Source organism: Musca vetustissima, unplaced genomic scaffold (genome assembly GCF_032173495.1).
Source record: "Musca vetustissima isolate MV318-11 ecotype Yass unplaced genomic scaffold, APGP_CSIRO_Mvet_v1 utg16188, whole genome shotgun sequence".
Taxonomy (NCBI): domain Eukaryota; kingdom Metazoa; phylum Arthropoda; class Insecta; order Diptera; family Muscidae; genus Musca; species Musca vetustissima.
Window position 1 is genome coordinate 278,083 of NW_026880015.1, and position 23,578 is coordinate 301,660.

Sequence of the window (23,578 nt, forward strand, 5' to 3'; positions counted from 1 at the left end):
ACAATATTTTCCATCGAAAAAAGCAATAACAAATTGAGTATGTGAAGGATAGGTAAACTTTTCGTTTATTTTTGAGTTTCAATGCCAAAAATATTCCTCATAAATTTTCATCATAGGACGCCGAACAAATAATCTCTAGATATAATATTTCCCGTCGAAAAAGTTAATAACAAATTAGTATGTGTTGATAAGGGTGACCTTTTCGTTTATTTTTGAGTAGGAACCGATTTCTACCCCTTATGCTCACTTTAGAGGAATGGTTCCAATGGTTGATATATTCTGCACTAAATTTTAACATAGGTCACTGAACAACTGAAATCGATGGGTATAATATTTAACAATGAAAAAATAAAAGCAAATTGAGTATATGAAAAAAGTAATTTATAGGTTAAATTTTCGTTCATTTTTGAGAAGAAGCTAATTTCTACCCCATTTCCTCAATTTAGAGGGATGGTTCCAATGGAGGATAAATTCTACACTAAATTTTACCATAGGTCACCGAACAAAAAAATGTGTAGCTATAATAATTATTATTTAAAAAATTAATAACAAATTGGTTATATATAAAGGATCGATGTTTTTGGCAAATTTTGGGTAGGAGTCGATTTCTCCCATATTAATTCAATTTTGAGGGATGGTGCCAATGGAGGAATAATTCTACACTAAATTTCACTATAGGTCACAGAAAAAAAGTAATATGTAACTATAATATTTAAACAAGAAAAAATTAAATTATATTGGAAATTTAATGGAAAAAATTATTGGATCAACTTTTCGTTTATTTTTGAGAAGGAGTAAATTTCTAACACATTTCCTCACTTTAGAGGGATGATTCCAATGGAAAATAAATTCTACACTAAATTTTAACATAGGTCTCCGAATACAAGAAATTGGTAGCTATAATATTTAACAATGAAAAAAAAGAATAATATATTGGGTATTTAATTGTTTTAATTAATATCCCCTGTTTTCTTATATTTAGCCATTGTATTAAAGAATTTTTTTAATGCCAAGCCAATTTTATTAGATAACAACATTTTAAATAACCTCCTCTTATTTTTTTATAAAAAACATAGAATTTAATATTGCATAGTTTTATACATATTTTTATAAGTAGATATTTTTTTAGAAATTCATCTAATTTATTAATTAAAATTTTAAAAATTGTAACAAGTTGCATGCTTAGTTTTTTTATTATTAAAGCAACAACTTTTTTATAAACTTAAAAGAAAGATAAAAAAACAATTTATAAAAAAACAGAAAGTCATTCCTAAACTTTTAATAAAAAATGCCTATGTATTTTTACAGCATGCTCCAAAAACTTGTCATTATAAAAATTAAAAATTTAAAAATAAAAATTTTAAAATTTAAATTTTTTATAATAATTAAACTATAGTATATTATATAAAAAAATATTTTTATTTATAACTTTTTTTGTAATTGTTAAAACCAAAAGTTCTAGTTTCCATTTTCAAATGAAAACAATTTATAAATTTTATTTTTAATTATTTATATATATAAAAAACTGATAACAAATAAAGTCTTCATAACTTAATAAGGGTACTACTATATATTTAACAAAATTGAATTTATTGTTTTATTAAAAAAAAATATATAAAGATTTGTGGGGTTTTATTTTCCTTGTAGAAAAATAAACACCAATGGAATTATTTTTTTTTTATAAAATAATTTAAAATTTTTCTAAGGCACAACAAATTTTAGTATAAAAAAATATATATAACAATATATTGTTTTTAGTTCAAAAAACTATTATATTTAATTTCAAATGTAACCCATCTTTCTTCTCTTCTATTTTTTATATAATTTTTATTTCTATTTAAATTTGTTCTCATTTTTAATTCTATTTTTCAAATTTACTTAACAAAAAATAAATCAATAAATACTATTGTGGCTGTTGCTGTTGTTGTTTACCAATTAATGATTCTTCCTGCTGTTGTTTTTGTAACTTCTTTTGTAGTTCCTTTTCTTTGCACGTCTGTATGTTTAGAGCTCTTTTCTGTTAAAATTAAAAACGAAATAAATTTATTAAATTATATTTTTAAGTAATTGTTAATGTTTAATTTTTTAGTTTATAAGCATGTGTGTTTTTTTCTAATAATTTTTAATAAAACAAACATACCTTTAGTACTTTGGTCCTCTGATAAATATTTTGCATTTGTTTTTTAATTTTCAATAATTTTTCACGATACAACTTGACATCAGTCATCTAAAAAAATATATAAAATATGTTTAAATATTTATTAATTATTACACATCGATCTCCCTCCAATAACCTAATTTTAGGTCAATTTTTTAGGTTAATTTCGAAATTTGGCAATTTCTCCTAGAATTTACCGCTTTAGGCTGGTGTTGTCAATGGAAGAAGTGTTCCGCACTAAATTTCACTAGGGGTTACCAAACAAACTAAATGTGAATATATAATAGATACCCCTAAAATATCGATCTCCAAATTGGTTAACACATTTTTGAGGTTATTTTCGAAAAATGTCCATTTTAGTCCCGAATACCTCAATTTAGCAGGTTGACATCATAGCAATAAATGTTCTACACTAAATTCCACTGTAGGTCACTGAATAAACTAAAGCTGTATATATAATGGATACCGCTTAAATATAGGCCTCCAAATTGGTTAACATTTTTTGACACATTTTTGAGGTCATTTTCCAAAAATTGTCAATTTCGCCCCTTATACCTCAATTTAGCAGGTTGATGTCAATGGAAGACATGTTGCACACAGAATTTCAGTATAGGTCACAAAAGAAACCAAAGCAGTATTCTTAATAGATAACTCACAAAATTCGATATCCAAGTTACTTAACATATTTTTGAGGTTATTTTCTAAAAATTTTTAATCTCGCCCCGTATACTTCACTTGAACAGGTTGATGTCAATGGAAGACATATTCCACACAGAATTTCAGTATAGGTCATCGAAGAAACCAAAGATGTATTTAAAATAGATACGCCTTAAAAATCGATCTACAAATTGGTCAAAATATTTTTTTATTTTTTGAATTTTAACAAAATATCCTTAAATACTTCACTATAGAAGAATGTCGTAAATGAAAGAAATATTTCGCATAAAATTCCAATATAGGTCACCCAACAAGTCTAAGCTCTATGTGTACTAGATACCACATGGAATTCCGACTATAAAAAGGGGTAGCAATATTTTTTAGGTTATATTTCAAAATTAGACAAACTCTCCAAAGAAACGTCACTTTAGGGATGTGTCACCAAAGGGAGAAGGATTATAAATTAAATTTCACTACTGGTCACCGAACAAAAGAAAGCTCTATATAAACTATTTACCACTAAAATATAGGATTTCAAATTGGTAAATAGATTTTCTAAGGTTATATATGAACATTTTCCCAATTGGACAAATTTTTACAACAATACTTCAATTTAGAGGGATGACGTCAATGAGAGAATTATTCTACATCAAAATTCATGACAGGTCACCGAACAAAGGAAAGCTATATAAATACTATTTACCAGTAAAATATGGGATTTCAAATTGATTAATAGATTTTTTAGATTATATTTCAACATTTTCCAAATTGGACAATTTTTTACAACAATACTTCACATTAGAGGGATGATGTCAATGAGAGAATTATTCAATATCAAAATTCATGATAGGTCACCGAACCAAGGAAAGCTCTATATATGCTATTTACCCCTAAAACATGGGTTTTCAAATTAGTTAATAGATTTTTTAGGTTATATTTGAACATTTTCCCAATAGGGCTATTTTTTACAACAATACTTCGCTTTAGAGGTATGACGTCAATGAGAGAATTAATCTACATCAAATTCCATTATAGGTCACCGAACAAATCGTATCTCTAAACATAATATTTATGCCTTAAATATAAATATTTTAAATATAATACATTTTTGGTATAATTTCCTATATAATTTTTTTAATTCATCAATTTCTCCTCATAATACTGGACATTCCCTATTAAATCAATTTGCTTTATTTTATAGTATTATCCTAAGGTACATATATTTTTGTTTCCCTTACCATATCTTGCAATTTGGCAACTTCACCATTGTCCAGCTTGAATTTTTCCGCTGACAAATCTATATAGATTTTGTTTTGTTTGCCTCTGAAAATAGACAACAATAAGATTTTGAAATAACATTTGAAATAATAATTTAAATTTCCCACTTACATTAACTCCTTCAGCTGTGTTCTTGCCTTGGCTAGAGGTGGGGAATATGCTTGCATAAAACCCGCTGTTAATTGTGCAGCAGCTAAGGAGGTTGTTGGTTCATCTGTAGTAGTAGGTTGGCTCTCATCATTGTTTTTAATAGAATTATTGTTGTTATTTAATAAATTCAAATTATTATTTGTTAATGAGGTTATTTCATTCCCACTACTTGTAGTCTCCGTTTCATCCAACTCCAATGTAGTAGGTCTTAATGCTTCGAATGTATCTGCTGAACTGAATGCAGATAAGTCATCGATAATGCTAGAGTGATGGCGTATTGTGGTTCGTTGAAGCGTGTTGAAAAAACAAATTAGAACAACAATTAGTTAATAAAAATGTAGTGAACAACAATACCTGTCGTCAAATTTAGATCGTATCATTGGCATTGGCAAACATTGTTTCACTTATCTTATAATTATTATACAAGCCAATAAAAATGTATATAATTGTCAAGTTTTTTTTCAGAAGAGGCCTTTTTTTAAAGAGTTTTGTCACAGATTAGTTTAACGTGAGTGGCAACAAAAGGGAGGTGTGAAGGTTTGGGAATAATTGTCTAATAAAAATATACCTATACAGTCGATATAACTTTTAAAATCATTCAAGGGACCGGCGAAGTTTGTAGCTATAATTCGTTGGCTTTATAGCAACATCAAATAAAGGGCAGTACTTCCTTCGAAAATTTTGGATTCAGAAGAGTGGGTTCTATTATATATGCAAGGTTCTAGTATATGCAAGGATAATTGTACCTTTTGGGATATGTGGCCACATTCTACGAAATGTCTTAATCCACTTAATTGTTTACATTCTTGCCTGGTCCTCCTTAACAATTCAGCATGATATTCTATTATAATATAGGTATGTGCGACTGACCTACATATATTTTTCTTCTTCTGTTAATCCACTTAACTATGACCTACATATTTCCAAATATCCCAAGTATCAGTCGAGTTTATATTAGGTATATATTTTTCACTTTTCTATCCTTTGGAATAATACCCTTCTGCCCATCATTGTATTATATTTATTGTCCTATTATTTGTTTGTATACAAAAATTAAAAAAATAAATTATCGACCTGTTGCTCTAGCAAACCTTTTGAAACCACTCACCTATTAAAGTTATTGCTCTTCAACATCGTTACTCCTCTATATACTGCAGACACTGTTTTATGTTTTCAATAATAATTTGTTTATTATAAAATAATTGTGTAAATAAATAAAATTTCCATTTAATTAAATAATATAAACAAACCACGTACGGAAATGTATTAGAGTTCAAAATGACTGATGGTTCTGTGATATGAACCAAACGGAACTATGCTCAAATGTCATCATGAATTTCAAGAAGAGAGTGAGAGAAGAGAATTGCCTGTTAACGTTGTTTTTTTAACATGTTCACTGTCTATTTCTATTATTTTAATTTTCGGTGTTATGTTATAAATGATTTTTTTTTGTATTTTAGAATGCTTATTAAGTTAATTAAATAACATTTAATCATGTAAAATAAAAATAATGGAGTAATTGAGAAGATAAATGAACAGAGATTCTCCGCAATGAACAAGCGGAACTGTGATCAAATGACAGGAGTTACAAATAGAGAAAGAGGGAGAGGACAAAATAAAAAATATGAATGTCACATCCTTGTGTTTGCGAATAACGGTGACACATTCACAATGGACTTCATGTATTAGCTGATATTGCCTAAATTTGTCCATTATATTTGTCCATTATATGTTTTCGAAAACAGGTATTGAAAGCGTATTTTTTTTAATTGGAAATGTACAGTTAGTACACAACGTATAGTAAGTAACGTGTATGCATATCCGATGACGTATTGAAGTGTTTTTTGCTAAATGTCGATATTAGTGTTTTCTTGATAATACCGGAAACTCATGTGGTAACACAGTGCCCCAAATACACGGGAAGACGCTAATAGGTGTGTTCCAAAAAGTTGATTGAAAACAAATTAGTAAAATAATTTTTGTATGTTGTTTAATTGTTAAGAGTATAATCAGAACCGTTTCTTTGTGGACGACGTTAGTTGAATTTTGCATCATAATATGGAAGTTTTTAGGGGTATTGTAAGAGAACTTTTTGTCTGCAGAATTATAGGTTCCATTTCGATTATAGGTTCTTATGGGTCTCCGACAGTTATCTAGAAGTCCCTGTGAGTCGCCCACAGTAGATTTGAGGTCCTTATGGGCAACCTAGAGTAGATTACAGGTCCTGATGCCATACCTACTGCAAATTGGAGGTTTCTACGGTCACTTACAGTAGATTATAGTTATCTACAGATCACATACAGTAGATATGAGGTCTCTAGGCGCCATTTAAAGTAGATTAGAGGCTCCTACGGGTCACCTACAGTAGATCAGAGGTCTCTACAGGTCGCTTACAGTAGATAGGGGTAATATAAAGTAAATTAGAGGTTCCTATGGGCCACCTACAGTAGGTTAGATGTTCCTACGGGTCACCTACAGTAGATAAGAGGTATCTACATGCCTCTTACAGTAGATTAGAGGTATCTACAGGTCACGTACAGTAGTTAAGATGTATCTGCAGGTCTCTTACAGTAGATTAGAGGTTCCTAGGGTCACCTACAATATATAAAAGGTTCCTATGGGTTACTTACTGCAGATTATTGGTGGCTATGGGTCATCTAAAGTAGATTAGATGTTCCTACGGGTCACCTACAGTAGTCTAGAGGTATCTACAGGTCACTTACCGTCGATTAGAGGTCTCTACAGGTCGCTTACATTAGATTAGAGATCTCTATAGGTCTCTTACACTACATTAGAGGTTCCTATGGGTCACCTACAGTGGATCAAAGGTTCCTACGGGTCATCTACAGTGGATTTTAATTTTAATTTCTTCGAGATTTCAGAATCTCTCCCTTTCAAAAATACTAGAAAGAGCAGATTTTTCATTTATGAATATTTTTTGTTTATTGTATAATATACACACATATTTTTTGTTTTGTTTTAATATATAAATACTAACCTAAATTGCTTTATTTCAAAATAATAAAAAAAATTAACTAAAAAATTAAAAAAAAAACTGAGAAAATTAAAAATAGGGGTTTTACGCTAAAATTAAGTCTCCAGCAAAAAAATAATAAAATGAGAAATAGAATATTTACAACATAGGATGTTTGGGGGATACACATTTGAATTAATAGTATGTATGTGGAAAAAAAACATTTCAAAACAAACTAGAGTTTCTTCCAAAAATATATCAACCCATCCCGAGAAATAGTTTTTTGTTTTTTTTTTTCTTAATTTCTATTTTCTTGTGAAGGAAGCCTACTTTTGCGTAATACTACTCCGAATCATATCATCTATTTATCCCTTTTTAAAATCTAAAATATCATCAATGGCTGCCAATTTACCGGCATCGCTATCATCCTTTTCCAATTCGGCCCGTGTGCAACGACCACAACACGCTGCCGATGGTTTATTTTCACATTCACCCAAGGCGGGAGGTTTAAAATTGGGGGTCCATGGCCCCAGACTACCACTGGCATAGAAATCCATGGGATAGGCATCCTCCTTGGGTGCCTTATTGTGTGGCGTATATTCAACATCACCCAATACCACAGAGAGTTCATAGGGATTTAGAAGGGGCTTACTGAAAGCCGAACCCCAATCAATGGATAGGCGAGGGCAGGCAATTTGTACAAATGCATCAATGTCATCGAATAGGGCTAACTTCTGGGGGAATATTTCCGAGAGTAATATGGTGGTGGTATCAAAACCTTTGGCTCTTAGGCGTTTCTCTAGGAATTTGTGTACGCGGCTGCTGCCCTGGCGGCCCAGTGTTCCCAATATTATACCGATTTTCTTGGCATTTTTGGCTTTTTCAATTTCTCCATAGCGCATCGATTGCATGGTCGAATGGTCATATTCCTCGATTGTGAATTTCTTTTCATATGGATCATATTTGTAGGCCTAGAAAAAGAAAAGAGACGGATTAGTAACTTTCCAAAATTTTAAAAGTTCCCCAAAAAACTCACCTTCACTTTGGGATTTGCAATCATGGCCGATTCCAAATGAAACCGACCATCCCCCAGATAGATAATCAATTTTGTGGTCTCCGGCAGTGTGGGTGAGGTACAACCCAATATTTCTCCAGGACTCAGGGGTTTGGCTTGTGGCACAATCACATCATATCCCGCCGCTTTTAGCTCACCCGAGGCCGCCTGCAAAGTGGTTACAAATTGTATGGTACTAACCAGGGCAATCTGGCCATCTTCGGGTTTAAAATTCAACTTCACTGAATCCAAAAAATGCAACGGATCGATTTTGATATCCACAAATACATACAACACCTTAATGCCCTCGGTCTGATCGACGGGTATAAGACAACTATGACCATAATGGACCAATAATTCCGCACCCAATGCCTTGGCTGTGTAGTCATCAACACAACAGGCGCCATAGGTGACATCACCCATAATAACAGTATCGGCATCCGTAAAACGTTCGATAATATCGCTAATGACCATGGCATACATCAGTAAACCTTCAGGTAGCTGGAGGGCCACCCGCTTCGCTTTCATCTCTTTGATACGCCATATTGTTTTATGGATTTCAAAATTATAATTGGCCGGTAGCCGATCGATGGCCTTTTGCAGCACGGGATCATCGAGAAGCGATTGTGGAATGCGATTCAGACGGGCCTTAGGTTTGAATACCTTTTTTGGTTTGGCACGAACCACCACCACATCGGTACTGGTGGGCAATGTTTCACTGGAATTCGAGGAGGATAAAGTTTGCGGTGTGGCGCTACTGATATCAGCAGCTGTCGGTTGGACAATGTCCAACATTTTGAATGCGTTTGGAAAACTGGAAATTTTCGAAAAAACAATAATTAGTAAAATGTTAATTTTGTTTTGGGGCAATTAAAAAAAATTAAATTCCGAAGTGGGTAATAAAAACCGGTTTTTGCTCATGGAGGACGGACGTCAGTTGAATTGTGCGTCATAAGGTGAGATTTTTTTTTGGGGATCATCAGAAAGATTTATGAATGGTAAATTTTGTGTTTGTAGAATATATTAAAGGTGCCTATAGGACACCTGCAGTAAATTAGAGGTCACCTAAAGTTGATTCGAGGTCCTTATAGGTTAGCTAAAGTATATTAGCGGTCCCTATAGGACACCGACACTATGTTAGAGATCCGAATGATTCACCTAAAGTAGATCAGAGGTCCCTATGTGTCACCTGAAGTAGATTAAATGTCTCCTAAAGTAGATTAGAGGTCATCTAAAGTAGAATAGAGGTCAGTATAGGTCCCCTAAAGTAGATTGGAGGCCCTATACGTCACTTACAGTGAGTTAGAGGTCTCTACGTGTCAAGTGAAGTAGATTAGAGGCTCCTATGGGACACATGCAATAAATTAGAGGTCACCTTAAGTAGATTAGGGGTTGCTATCAGGGATGGTCCGTGTGACGAATTTTTAGTTTTTCGACTGTCAAAAAGGTGTAAACGTTGAAAACGTCATATACCTGTATAAAATGTAATAAACGTAGTAAACGTCATTTATATCAATATTATCAGCATACACAGTTATTTTCAAGAATATATATTATTTTTACATATATCTGACTATTCCTTACTAGAACTGATAAAAAATGTTTAAATTTTTCGAGAAGAAAATTTTGAAATTTTATATGGATTTGAGTAAAGCATGCGTAATTTCCAAATTGATTAATGGAAATAGCTAATTTGTCAAAAACGTAATGGATTTGGGTAGGTTTCCGACGTTTCTGACGTATGTATTATACGTCGGAAATGTATGTCATTTACGTCACTGTTTCTGACAGGCCATCTCTGGTTGCTATAGGTCACCTAAAATAAATTAGAGGTTCCTATAGCTCACATACGGTCCCAAAAGGTCACTTGATGTAGATTAGAGGTCTCTACAGGTCACTTACAGTAAGTAAGAGGTATCTTGGGGTCATTTACAGTAGATTAGAGGTTTCTTCGGCTGACTTACAGTAGATTAGAGGTTTCTTTGAGTCGCCTAAAGTAGGCCAAAGGTGTCTAGAGGTCTCCACAGGTCACTTACAGTTATTTAGAAGATCCTATGGGTAGACTAAAGTAGTTTAGAGTGGAGTAGAGGTTCTTTTGATTCAAATACAGCAGATTATAGGTCCCTATGGGTGACGTAAAGTAGATTAGAGATTCCTATGGGTCACCAACAGTGGAGTGAAGGTTTCTATGATTCACATACAGTATATTTAAGGTCCCCATGGGTCATTTGCAGTGAAATGTAAGTTTCGAGAGTTCACATACTGTATATTTGAGTTTCCTATGGGTCACCAACAGTAGATAAGAGATATCTATAGGTTATCTACAGTAAAGTAGAGGTTACTAGGGGTCGCCAACAGTATATAAGATAAAGATAAGATTAGAGATATCTACATTAAATTAGAAGTCCCTGTGGGTCGCCTACAGTAAATTAGAGATCCCTTGAGGGATTAGAAGTACCTTTGGGTCACCTACTTTTAAATAGTCGACCCTATTGGCCATCTACAGTCGAACAGATGTTCTTAGGCGTAATATACTATAGACTAGATGACCCTTACAGGTCCCTTTAGGTTATCTACTGCAACTAGATGCACCTTTGAGTCATCTTTTACCATAGAGTAGAAGTCGTTTACAGTCCAGCAAATGGTCCAATGGTTCATCTACTATAGATTTGATGGTTGTAGAGCATCTACAATAAATTATATGATTCTATTGGTCATCTACTGTCGATCAGATATGCCTATGGACCACATCCTACAGAGTAGATATTCATATAGATCATCTATAATGGAGTAAAGTGTAAAATAGGCAATCTACAATGGAGTAGATGGTCCCATTGCTCATCTACTATATAGTTGATGGTTGTATTGGTAATTTATCACAGAGTAAATGGGACTATAGATTATCTATCTAAAAATATATGATCCTATTGGACATCTACTGTCCACCAGAAATATTCCTTCGAATCATTTTCGTCATTGAATATGCTTTCCCCGATCATCACATATTAATTAGACGATCTTCAGGTCCAGTAGATGGAACCTCTATCTTTATCTACATGAGAATAAATATCCTGATCCAATCATTTTGTTATAAAAAATTCTATTATGAAACAGATCAAGTAAATATTGTGTTTTTTGTCTAGTTTATTGAACTTGTCTCTCATTATCTGGTCTAACAAAGAAACCAAAATCAAAACACTATAAAAAACAAGAGCACCTTGAATTTATGTTAAAAAATGAAAACAAAATTGACTGACTCACCTTTTTTGTTTGGTTTTTGTTTATGTGGATTTGATTTCACTACTCTCTGGCTGAGTTGGTGGGGCTGTTGCTAGCGGTCAGCAACAACAACAATAAAAACAAATAAAAAATTGACCAAAATAATCACAAGATGCAGCAGCAGCAATAAAATTTAAATATATTCCGTATAAACCGATTTTGTAACGAGGAAAACGATTGGCAGCAGGTTGTTTGTAAGGTTAAATTTTGTCCTCAACGGTCACGGAACAAATTGAGAAAAATGCGTTTTTTTTTTTCAAATATTCACAGCACTCCGAATTTTTTATAATTTTTTTAATCACTTCGATGTCTGAAATATTTTTTTGTTTAATATATTTGTCTCCGGCTCTTTTTTTCTTGCGTTGTCGTTACTTTGAACTTCTAATTGTAAATGACTGAATGATGAAAGGAGGTACTCTCAAACAATAACACAAATCAGTCAGTCTGCAGTAGAACAGCACATCAAACATCCACCCAAACAAACATTCGCTTTATGCTACTGCTTTGTTGTTTTTGTTGCTGCTGGATTGTATGTGGCGCATATGGTGGTTGAGCACCATTAACAATATCAAGAAAGTCACGTAGGCCAAATTTAAAGCAAACTGCAGCAAGTTATGCTCAGTTATGTTTACTTTTCAATGAAAATTTTATATTTTTTAATTAAATTTTTTATAATTTATCACTTGCAATCGATTGCTTTTATTCTAACTTAACCACTCCGTGCGAAATTATCTAATGTCATACTATTATTAACGCGTTTTTTATGCAATAACAAATTTTTGGAAAAAACAAAACGTGCACGTTGGGAGATTAGGGATGCACAGATCGACTTTTGGTTTGATAGGGTAAAGGAGTTCGTTTGTGGGTTTAGCATTGAGGGGATCTATAATTCAAGCAGTTTTTAATGTAAAAAGGGGGTCGGTTGTAAATTTTTGAAATTTGAATTGAATTTTGCTGTATCAAATCCGTTAATAATTGAATTGAATATTTCTAAAAATTTAAATTTGCCCTTAACTATTCATTTGCACTACAATTGCTGTATTCAATATAACGATTCACTGAAGGGAATCAAGGGAACCTATTTAATTAATATTTTGTTTTCAGCTTGCTTTTATAATGACATTTCAATAAAATATTATTTTCTTTTCATAAATGTCAAACTAAAGGCATATTTTCAAATAAATCACATTAAAATTTTAAAATCTGAATTAAATCTCACTGGAATATTATTTTTATTTTAATAACTATGCATTTGCACTACAGTTGTGACTGTTATATTCAATGTAACGATTCACTGAATGGAAACCGAGGAACCGAGTTGCTTTCACTTTAAGGAATGTGTTATTGAAATTGTATTTAATAAAAAATGTCAAATAAACGAATATTAAATTAATTTTATTGTTTCAGCAAAAATACATTTGTTTGATCCGTACCTTACTGGTTTCATTAATAAAAATTCAAGGATACTAGTCAAATGTCAAGCATTTCATGCAGTACTGTAACATAATTTGCCACTTGCCATGCGCCTTCATTAAAGTCGTAACGGAAATGTCATTTAAAGCAACAGCTGATCGCTCTTTTAACGGTTTCTGCTCTTTGCTTTAAATGCTTTAATTTTAAAGTAAAAAAAGCGCTTCAAATTTTCCAAAATGGATAAAATAATGAATTCCAAGGACAAAACAACTCCACTGACTACGAAAAAACTCTATCAGTTACATCCTGAAATGGAAAACATTCTAATTGTCGCTATGGTCGTGGGTAAAACTGAACCAAATATATTTCTATCGAGGAATGATACTCAGCATAAGGGAGTCATGACATTCACCTTGCGCGATACCTCTCAACACATTGTCAATTGTAAATTCTGGGGTACACGGGAAAAAGTGGCACAGCTGAATGAACATATACAAATGGGTGACATTGTGGATATTGTTTGCCCGAAAATATCGATGTTAAGTCAAAAGGCAGAGGCCTTAGAATCGAAACAGGCTCAATATCAACCGGTTAGTTCATTGCCAATAACATTGGTGGTCAACGAGGGCCAGGGATTGATTGAGAAACATAGTTATCATGATTTGGATAAATATACGGAGATAAGATTGCTGTCGCATCAATCCCATAAACCCTTGTATTCCGTTATGAATTTGGCTGATGTCCAGGCGACATTTAGTGATTCCAAAGCACAGGCATTTCATACGGATTTTTTGGTTGTTGTGGGATTGCTACGTCGGCCGCGTGATGTAAATGCCAGCAAGGAGGGCAGACAACGTCGTTGTCTGGAAATTGTGGTATTTGATCAAAGTCTAACCAGTGGTATGACCTTTACCATATGGCATTCGGATTGGATCGATCGTGCCGAAGCCTCATGGCAGCCAATGAAAACGGTGCTACATCTAATTGATGTAAAGGTTTCGTATTCCAATTTTTATAAGGGTTGCATTTTGAGCTTCACCTCGAAGAGTATTATCTATGAAAACCCGGTGGGCACGGAGACGCAGCACTTGAAAACATTTGCTGCAACCTTGCCGAAGACGCCTTTCGATATGGCCATGCAGGCAAGTAATACCGATGCATTGCCAAAGGGTATGTCCATGGGAATAGATTTTTGAGAATATTTTAAATTTGGTTTTCTTTGTCTAGCTGATGATATCCAAACCGTAATGACGGTGAGGCAAATTTATGCCCGAGCCGAGGGTCATTTGAGGGATACCAGTGAACAATTTACCGCCAAGGTATATGCAATGGTGACTCACTTTGATATCGATTGGCCGGAACATGTTTTGAGTAAGAAGTGGTAGGTGAAATATTTTTTATTTTTATAAAAGACCTTTTGTCTCTATACAGCCCAGCTGGCTTAAATAAAGACCTTCGGCCACTATACAGTCCGGCTTGCCTTAGTAGAGACCTGTCGTCTCTATACAGCCCAGCCAGCTGGCCTTAGTACAGACCTGTGGTCTCTATACAGCCCAGCCAGCTGGCCTTAGTGGAGACCTTGGATCTCTATACAGCCCAGCTGGCCTTAGTAGAGACCATTGGTCCTTTTCCTTATTGGATTTATTTTTCTAATCCCTCTTCCTCCTTTCTCTTCCAGCAAATCCTGCAACCGTTATATCGCTGCCCGCAAAGATCTCTGCGACAATGATCAGTGCCAGCTGGCATTTTCATTTGGCTATAGTGGGGATAAATACGATTACTTTTTTAATATAAATCTCCAACTGACCGATCATACAGGAACCTTGGTCGAAGCTCGTCTAACCGATACCACTGCCATGCAGATTTTATCCTTCAATTGTGATCAGTATCTCAAACTGAATCAACAAGAATTGGAACAATTGAAATGGCGTTTCCTTCTCAATCATGTCGAAGCAAAGTTACTAATCAAAAAATCGAATATGCTGAGGCGTAAAATGTTGGCCCTGATAATCGATTTGAAACCAATCGAATTGGAACAATTAACCGAAAATATAGCTGTATTTTGAGAAAATAATAAAACAACGAACGAATTCAGTTAATTTCTTTAACTAACATCCTCATCGATATCACTGGGCCTTGGTGTATTGGAGATTTTTTCAATACTCGGTACGGTATGTTCCACTTCAAAATCTGTTACCTCCATAATGCATTCCCGCAACTGACGTTTTCTATCTACTTTTAGTACATAATCTTGAAAGCTATTAAGGACATTACGAAATTCTTCATCGGATGTTATCAGGCGTAGAAATTCATCGGGATTATCGGGATCCAAGGGTTCCATGGTAGTTTGTTGTTGCATTTCAAGTAAAGTTTTCCGTTCCAAATCGGCTGCGGTGAGGCGATGTCTTAATTTGATTTCTTCGACGCGACCCTCGAGCAGTTTACAGCGTAATTGTTCACGTTCGAACATCTGGATGGGAAAAGAAATACTAGCATAATAAGTATATACATACATAGAGGTCCCAGGGGGCCTCAGAAATTTTTTTTTAAAAACATAGATGTCTCCGGAGGCATCAGAAATGTTTCTATAAAAATTTAGAGGCCTCTGAAGGCCTCAGATAATTTTCTATGAAAATTTAGAGGCCAATGGAGGTCTCAGGGGGCCTCAGAAAATGTTTTTATGAAAACATAGAGGTCTCCGGAGGCATCGGAAATTTGTCTATGAAAATTTAGAGGTCTCTGAAGGCCTCAGACAATTTTCTATAAACATTTAGAGGCCCCTGGAGGCCTCAGAACCTGTTCTATGAAAATTTAGTGGCCCCTGGAGGCCTCAGAAACTGTTCGATAAAAATTTAGAGGCCTCTGGAGGTCTCAGAAATTTGTTTATGAAAATTTATAGGCTTCTGGAGGGCTCAGAAATGTTTTATAAACATTTAGAGGCCTCAGAAAACGATTAGAGGTCTCAGAAAATATCCTAAAAATAGTCCTTCAGAAAAATTCTTTAAAAATACTCACCGCCACCATCAGAGCCTTATCCTTGCTGGTACTATGTTTCATGGCCTTATCCATTTCCAAAATTTGTATATCACCATTACCCAAACCCACAGCCAGAAATTCGCCATCGGAACGGAATCGTACACTCAACACCCTCGAGGAAAAATTCACATTAAATATAGGCAGCCTTTGACTCAGCAACATATCCCAGAAATCCAATTCCCCTTCGATATCCCCAGTAACAAACAAAGAACATCGAGCCGTACTCCAGCTGCCGCATAAAATCTGATTGCGCTTCTTCACCAAAAATGTCAGCGGTGACCCTTTGCATTCCTCAGCCCAAATCTTGGCACACCAATCTCCTGTGATTAGGAAATTCTTCACAAAAAATGGATTCCTTTCCACGCTTCGTATGGGTCCATGGAATAAACGATAATTCCCCGCAGCCAGGGTTTCCATCGGTGTCATACCCTTACGATTGCCAATGAAAATGCTGCCCATATCGCTGGCCACAATGAAGCGGATCGGTATGGTATATTCAAATTCCATTACTGTGACACCATGCGATCGCGACCTGACTTGGTCATCAGTCATTTCCGGGTCCATAAGTAATTCTTGCAGGGGATTATCCAAATTTCGACCATCCCAATATTTCACCGAACCATCATAGGAGCCGGTATAGAATTCGGTATTGGTTTTGGAGTGAACCCAGCATAGGGCTGCCACCGGTTCACGGTGAGCAGCTTCCAAGGGACATATGCTGACCGGCTGGCCCCCCATTTTCGAATTCCAAAGGCATATTTTACCCGATTGCAAGCCTCCAGCAATCCAATTTTCATCTTTGGGACAATAGAGGCTCTTCAATACCTTATCATCGGAATTAAAGGTGATCATGGGTTTCAGAGGATTCTCCAGGTTCCAGATGTAAAAATCATTGGTGTTCAACACCGGTTCCTGCTTAACCAGGGGGGTTATTAAAGTTATTTTCTTTTTCTCCTCCTTGCGAACCAGCTCCTTTTTATTAGCCTCCTCTCCTGGCAGGGGTCTCTCCAAGGGTATATTTGTATGTAAGACCAAAAAACGCCTCACATCATTTGGCGTCCAATCGAGCACCGAAACCGGACGCCGTATTATTTCTGGATCATGGAAAATATTTTTTTGCCTTGACTCAAAGGCGGATTTGATATCCTCTCCACCACCGCCACCCGATTCGGTGGTCAAATCCACAAAAAAATCCTGATAAATATTCATCGTGGTATTCTTTTCGGCCACATCGACGGCATGGTGTATCAAACCGATCACCTGACCACCCCAATTATCATCACGTTCGATTTTTTTACGATGCCTCAGGGTGGACTCTTCATCTTTGATGTTGACCTCCTTGGGCCAGCCTCCCTCATAATGATACATACCATGTTCGGCAAGGGTAACATTTTCCGTTTCCATTATGGTATAGGCCAGCTGGCGACCCAGCTGGGTGGCCTGGTGTACCGGATTGCGTAATACGAACTGACATCTCTGCCTTTTGCTGGGATTAATGCTCAGCATTAATTGGTTGCGATCACTGAACAGACATTGGCGCCCAAAGCGGCGTCGTTCGCGGGTATAGCCGAATTGATTGGCGGAATGCATTTTTTTGGGAAGGAGGAGGAGGAAAAGAAATTATTTTTTTATTTTTAAATTATGAAGGAATTTTTTTTGTGAAAATTTGAAAATTATTTTGACAGCGAAACAAAATGGAATGGAACACAAAAACGATAATAGGCTTGGATTTTGTAAAAATTTTTTCGAAGGACTAAAAGGCCAATAGGTGGGGATTTTTTAAAGAATTTTTTCGAAGGACTAGGTGGGACAATAGGTGGGATTTTTTAAAGAATTTTTTTCAGAAGGACTATTAGGACAATTGGCGTGGATTTTTTTCGAAGGTCTAAAACGACAATAATTTTTTTTTTTAAGAACCTCTAAGACCTCGGCAGGACACTATATTTTTTTAGAAAAATTTCTGAGACCTCCGAAGACCTCTTTATTTAAAAAAAAACTGACCTCTTATGCTTTAAAGAAAACTTTCTGAAGCACCCGGAAGCAGAGATATTTTAACAGAACAATTTCTGAGGCCTCCGGAGGTCTCTATATTTTGAAAATAGACAAATCTGAAGCATCTGGAGGTCTCTTTATTTTTTAATGACTCCTCAATATTTTTATAGAAAAAAATTTGAGACCTCCGGAGGCCTCTATATTTTTTAAGAAAACTTTATATACTTTATATTTTTATAGAATTTTTTCTGAATAATTTCTGAGGCCTCTATATTTTTAAAGAAACATTTCTGATGCATCCGGAGTTCTCTAAATTTTAACAGGAAAATTTCTGAGGCTTCCGGAGGCCTCGATATTTTTTAAGAAAACTTTCTGAAGTGTTCGGAGGCTATTGGACGCCTCAATATTTTTATAGAAACATTTCTGAGGCCTCCGGATGCCTATATATTTTTAAAGACAACTTTCTGAAGCATCCGGAGGCCTCGATATTTTAATTGAAAATTTTCTGAGGCCTCCGGAAATTTTTCTGAAACATCCGGAGGCCTCTATTTTTTATAGAAAATTTCTGAAACCTGTGGAGGTCTACAGATGTTTGTTGTAAAATTTGTTAGGCCTCCGGAGGCCTCTATATTTTTAAAGAGAAGTATCCGGAGGGCTCTTCATATTTTATTTACATTTTCTGAAGCATCCGAAGGCCTCAATATTTTAAAGGGATTTTTCTGAAGCATCCAAAATAGAAACTTGGTTAAATGAGTATTTTTGGAATTGTTGCAATTTCTCCCACTATGTTTGATTTTAGAGAGTTCCCATCAATGAAAGAAATGTTCTACACAAAACTCCAGTATGGATCACCGAACAAATCGAATCCGTAGGTGCACATTGCTATTGATAAAAATATCGATTTATTAGAGAATAAATACGTTTTCTTCAATATTTTTTATATTTTTGAATGTGTATCAATTTCTCCCACTGTGTTTGAGTTTAGAGGGTTGCTACCAATAAAAAAAATATTCTGCACAAAATTTCACTATGGGTCACCGAACAAGCGGACTTCGTAGATGTCATATTACTACTAAAAAATACCGTTATAAATGAGGTTTTCAAAATAGAAACTTGGTTTAATGAGTATTTTTTAGGATTGTGGCAATTTTACCCACTGTATTTGATTTTAGCGGGTTGCTACCAATGAAAAAAATATTCTGCACAAAATTTCACTATGGGTCACCGAACAACAGAAATCAATATTCCTATTCATATATCGAAAAAATATCGATTTAAATTTTGGTTTAAAAATACATTTTGATTTTTTTTTTAATATTTCCAATTTTAGCCATTTCTCCCACTGTACTTTTTTTTTTTTTTTTTTTAGTAGTAGTACTTCTTTATTGATTAAATATGTTTACAATTCATTTCACAAAATATATTTACCGTAAATTATAAAGAAGTTGTATATGTTTGTGACAATGTTAAATAAAACGTCTGTCACTCAATATAAAAATATAATTTAATTGAATTCATTTAATAAAAAGAGGCGATATTTATAGCTTTTTTCCAAGTAATTTGTTAAGTTATCCCAGTCGGCATCATCTTCACCATCCAATATTTTAATTATTTCCGTTTCATCCAATATTGGTTTTTGGAAAGATATTATTCTGAATTCTCGAAGAACGGGGCAAGTTCCTAAGAAATGTTGCAGTGTTTCAATCGCATGTAAATTACATAGTTTACATACTTTTGATGTCGATTCTGAATGAAATGTGTTATATGCGAGAGGGATCATTCCGCTGCGAGCTTTGAATATCCAACGTATTTGTTCGTGTGTGTATTTTTCATTTAAGTAGTGTTGGGCTCTGTCCGGGTTCAAATGTTTATATATTCGGAGACTTTGACTGCTTTGTTTTCTATATAACCTTTCCTCCTTCAATCGTGTTTTTATGTTGCTCATTAAACTTGTACAGAAAATATTCCAATTATCTGGGGACGACATCATATGTGACCATGGTATGTTAAACTGTTGAGCCAATTCATTCAATTCTTTTGCCCAAAACGTATTTTTTCGAAGTATAAGCTCTGATAGCTGCTTCGGAAGTCTTTTGTTTGAATACTGGAACATAGCTTTGCTTAAATAGTTTAGGTGAAGTCCTAAAGTGTAAAATTGAGTGTCTTCCACACCAGTTTCCAGCATCAGCACATAGTTTGGTGTAAAACTTGGTACATGCAAAATTCTCTTTAAGTAGTATTTCATCAATTTGTTTATCTCTTCGAAATAAGAGAACCCCCAAACTTGTGCAGCATAAGTTTGTATGGATCTACAGACAGCTAGAAAAAGTTTCCATTTCGCATTCATTACTACATCCGTTCTTCCTATGAATTGGTTCCAAGTAGCATTTATTGCGTTTTTTGCTTCATTACATCTGCTCTGCACATGCTTATGAAATTTCATCTTAGGGGTGAATGTAACCCCCAAATACTTGAATTCGTTTGTGACCTTTATCTCGATGCCTTTATAAGTCCACTTTTCATTTTTACTTGGTCTTCCTCCATTTCTAAAAACCATAATTTCGGATTTGGATAAGTTTACCTCTAAGCTCCAAAGTTTACAATACATTTCCAAATTATCTATCATAGTCTGTAACACATTTATATCGTCTGATAGAAGAACAATGTCATCTGCATATAGGAGAATTCGTATGTTAATATTTTCAACAAACAATCCGCCTTCAATGTACTCATGTAGGTCGTTTATATAAAGGCTAAATAATAATGGGGATAGCAGACATCCTTGTTTAACTCCCTTAGTTGTTGCAAAGTATTCTGAGAGCTCTTTTCCATTCCAAACTGCAGATTGGGTATTGCTGTATATGGTTTCAATCAATTTGACCATTTTATTCGATATTCCTATTTGAAAAAGCTTGTAGATAAGAGCCTGTCTTGATATATTATCAAAGGCAGCTTTGAAATCGACGAAAAAGGAGTAAACCTTTTTCTTTTCATTAAATTTAAGGTTTACGATTGATGCTAGGTTGTAGATATTGTCAGCTGTCGAGTAATTTTTCCGAAAACCAGCTTGAAATTCAGTTAAAACATCATGATTTTCCACCCAATTGTACAGTCTTTCATTTATTAGGCCCATGAATATCTTGGCTGCACAATTCATAAAAGAAATGCCTCTATAATTTGATGGTTGGTTAAGGTCTCCTTTTTTGTGTATAGGAAATATGATTGTTTTGGAAATCAAGGAATCAATCCGTCCGTTTGTTAATATATTGTTATATACATTCAAAAGTTGGGTGTGAAATTCATATGTACCATTTTTAAAAAATTCATACGGTATTCTGTCCTCTCCAGGTGCTTTGTTGTTTTTAAGTTTTGACAGTATTTTCTGTAATTCTTGCATAGTACAACTTCCATCCAACTCCACATCCTCTTTTAAAGAAGGTGCATAATAAATAAGAGTGCATTCTCCACTTGTGTTCAGTAGACCTTCATAATAGCATTTAAATTCCTCTGACGTAACATTTGAGCCTATAAGGTTATTTTGATTACGTAATTCTCGGACCAATTTCCACCATTCCTTAGGTCTTCGTACACAATTAAGCTTGTTTGCGATTGTTTTATAATATTCAGATTTGCTGTTGTTACAGACTAATTTATAGTTTTTTTGTGCAATTATATAAAGTTCCTTGTCTTCTATATTATTCGTTTTCCTGTAGTTTTTTAATAGTTTGAAACTTTTTATTCTTGCTTTATTGCAATTGGTATTATACCACTTTTGCTTTGAGCTAAATTGGTTTTTCCTCGTAGCTGGCTGTGAAGAGCATTTAATTATAATTTCACAAATGTCTGAAAGACTGAGCAAAAGTTCACTGGTGATATTACGTATATTTTCATTGATTTTTCTCTGGTATTCGTGCTTATGCTCCTCTTTCCACATTAATTTTGGTAGGAGTGACATGTATCTACTAGTTTCAGATTCGACATTAAACTTCATTCTTACTATTATGGGGAAATGATCTGACCATACCTTGTCTTCTACTTTAAATTCTTCTACTCTCTGTAGAATTTCTTTACACGCAGCGCAAATATCATTTACTGACTGGCCTAATGATGTCAGATATGTGAAATTTCCCTCCGGATCTCCTTTGGTAACACCATTCAAAATGAACATATTAATATCATCGCACATTTGTATAAACTTAATTCCCTTTTGATTAATAATTTTGTCTCTTGATTTTCTGGTTTCATATCCTGAGTAAAACTTTTCTTTGTATATTGTACAAATATGTTGATTTAATTCCCCGATTCTCACATTAAAGTCGCCTATAATTATAGGATTTTGGATATCTTCTGCAAGGAGGAACTCTTTTAGTTTCATAAAATCGTTGTCCCATGTAGCAGGCCTTAGATATTGGGGTATTAAGCAGCATACCGTTTCTTTACTGCTCATTTTAATATATAAATTTTCCTCTGAATATATAACACTGCATGAAATACCACGATTTTTTAAAGCTCTGCTTATTCCGATTATCCGACCTCCAATTGCTCTACCAAATCTGTGTATGCGAACAGCTGGATCAAAAAATAAATCAAATCCAATAAAATAACTTCTAGCCCTTTCCGATTTTTCAAATTCCAAATGTGTTTCTAACAGTATAAATATTTCAAATTGTTGTATGTATTTAAAAAAGGTTGGATAAAGATATTTATTTTCGAAGCCATTTATATTGTAGGATAAAATGGAAATATTGGATGATTTTGTTTCTTGATTAATATCTATTAGTTTTTTGAATAAGTATTTTTATTTATTTCATCATAATTTAGGCAGATTGACTTTATTCCTTCTCCATATAATTCAATTAGTACTTCCTCGCCATCATTTTTTCCACAAACAAGTTTGTTCTCAAAACTCCATTTAAACCAACGATCGTTTATTTTCAATTTATCTTCTCTAACCATAACCTTGTGCTTCTTACTGAGAGATAAAATTTGTTTCTTTAAAGACATAAATGCCTTTTTGTGCTCTTGCTTGCAAGGCGGCATATCGCGTTCAATATATATATTAGAGCCAGATAATTTATTTGTGTTTCGAAGCACTTCTTGGACGGCTTGCTGATTTTCTAGCTGCACTATGACTGTCATTTTACCATTGCGTTCAAACACTTTGTGGACGTTTTTAATAGTTGTTGTTACGTTTAATGTTTCTTTAAAAATATGTTTGACCTCCACCGTTGCGTTATTAGCGCTAGATAATCCTTTAATCATAACTTTATTGGATTTTAGTTGGTTTTGCAGCCAGTTTATATCTTTTCTATATTTAATATTCTCCATCTGTACTTTATTTAACTCATCTTTTAACATCTGATTTTCTGACATAAGCATATTTATATCACCACTAATAGCATTTATTTCGATCTTAACTTCTTCAATGTCTGATTTTGTGGCGAGATTTTTAAGCTTTTCATCCAGATTTGAGTTTATTGTGTCTTTAATAAGATTTATTAAATTAATGGGATCCATATTTGAGTTTATCTCAATGTTTTCGGGTGACCTAATTTCGGTGTGTTTACGTTTAGGCGTCTGAGTATTT

The 23,578-nt window shown here is 34.1% G+C and overlaps 4 protein-coding genes across 4 annotated transcripts; 1 reads left to right on the plus strand and 3 right to left on the minus strand.

Annotated features, from left to right (window-relative positions):
• Positions 1 to 1,903: 1,903 nt before the first annotated feature.
• Positions 1,904 to 5,377, minus strand: LOC133325297 (biogenesis of lysosome-related organelles complex 1 subunit 6). Its single transcript, XM_061534084.1, has 5 exons — positions 5,352 to 5,377; positions 4,205 to 4,504; positions 4,054 to 4,138; positions 2,141 to 2,227; positions 1,904 to 2,017 (listed from the first exon to the last, which is right to left on the minus strand). The coding sequence occupies exons 1-5, from the start codon at positions 5,375 to 5,377 to the stop codon at positions 1,904 to 1,906; spliced, it is 612 nt and encodes a 203-aa protein (XP_061390068.1).
• A 2,205-nt stretch (positions 5,378 to 7,582) lies between these two features.
• LOC133325283 (2-(3-amino-3-carboxypropyl)histidine synthase subunit 1) lies at positions 7,583 to 9,066 on the minus strand. The gene is made up of 2 exons (XM_061534070.1): positions 8,254 to 9,066; positions 7,583 to 8,188 (listed from the first exon to the last, which is right to left on the minus strand). The coding sequence occupies exons 1-2, from the start codon at positions 9,064 to 9,066 to the stop codon at positions 7,583 to 7,585; spliced, it is 1,419 nt and encodes a 472-aa protein (XP_061390054.1).
• Positions 9,067 to 13,202: 4,136 nt separating this feature from the next.
• LOC133325298 (protein hold'em-like) lies at positions 13,203 to 15,029 on the plus strand. The gene is made up of 3 exons (XM_061534085.1): positions 13,203 to 14,133; positions 14,191 to 14,344; positions 14,642 to 15,029. Exons 1-3 carry the CDS (start codon positions 13,212 to 13,214, stop codon positions 15,027 to 15,029), a joined length of 1,464 nt encoding a protein of 487 aa, XP_061390069.1. The 5' UTR covers positions 13,203 to 13,211.
• A 38-nt stretch (positions 15,030 to 15,067) lies between these two features.
• On the minus strand, positions 15,068 to 17,589 carry LOC133325299 (dynein intermediate chain 3, ciliary-like). The gene is made up of 2 exons (XM_061534086.1): positions 15,979 to 17,589; positions 15,068 to 15,433 (listed from the first exon to the last, which is right to left on the minus strand). Exons 1-2 carry the CDS (start codon positions 17,587 to 17,589, stop codon positions 15,068 to 15,070), a joined length of 1,977 nt encoding a protein of 658 aa, XP_061390070.1.
• Between the last annotated feature and the right edge of the window lie 5,989 nt (positions 17,590 to 23,578).

What these genes read in the sequence shown, in the direction of transcription:
- LOC133325297 (XM_061534084.1), bottom strand. Translation starts at nt 5,377, where the DNA reads ATGTTGAAGAGCAATAACTTTAATAG. An exon ending in ACACAGCTGAAGGAGTTAAT is followed by an intron (nt 4,139 to 4,204) that starts GTAAGTGGGAAA and finishes GTCTATTTTCAG; the next exon opens with AGGCAAACAAAACAAAATCT. An exon ending in TTGCCAAATTGCAAGATATG is followed by an intron (nt 2,228 to 4,053) that starts GTAAGGGAAACA and finishes ATATTTTTTTAG; the next exon opens with ATGACTGATGTCAAGTTGTA.
- LOC133325283 (XM_061534070.1), bottom strand. Translation starts at nt 9,066, where the DNA reads ATGTTGGACATTGTCCAACCGACAGCTGCTGATATCAGTAGCGCCACA. An exon ending in TTGCAAATCCCAAAGTGAAG is followed by an intron (nt 8,189 to 8,253) that starts GTGAGTTTTTTG and finishes TTCTTTTTCTAG; the next exon opens with GCCTACAAATATGATCCATA.
- LOC133325298 (XM_061534085.1), top strand. Translation starts at nt 13,212, where the DNA reads ATGAATTCCAAGGACAAAACAACTCCACTGACTACGAAAAAACTCTAT. An exon ending in TACCGATGCATTGCCAAAGG is followed by an intron (nt 14,134 to 14,190) that starts GTATGTCCATGG and finishes TTCTTTGTCTAG; the next exon opens with CTGATGATATCCAAACCGTA. An exon ending in CATGTTTTGAGTAAGAAGTG is followed by an intron (nt 14,345 to 14,641) that starts GTAGGTGAAATA and finishes TTTCTCTTCCAG; the next exon opens with CAAATCCTGCAACCGTTATA.
- LOC133325299 (XM_061534086.1), bottom strand. Translation starts at nt 17,589, where the DNA reads ATGCATTCCGCCAATCAATTCGGCTATACCCGCGAACGACGCCGCTTT. An exon ending in ATAAGGCTCTGATGGTGGCG is followed by an intron (nt 15,434 to 15,978) that starts GTGAGTATTTTT and finishes TTTCCCATCCAG; the next exon opens with ATGTTCGAACGTGAACAATT.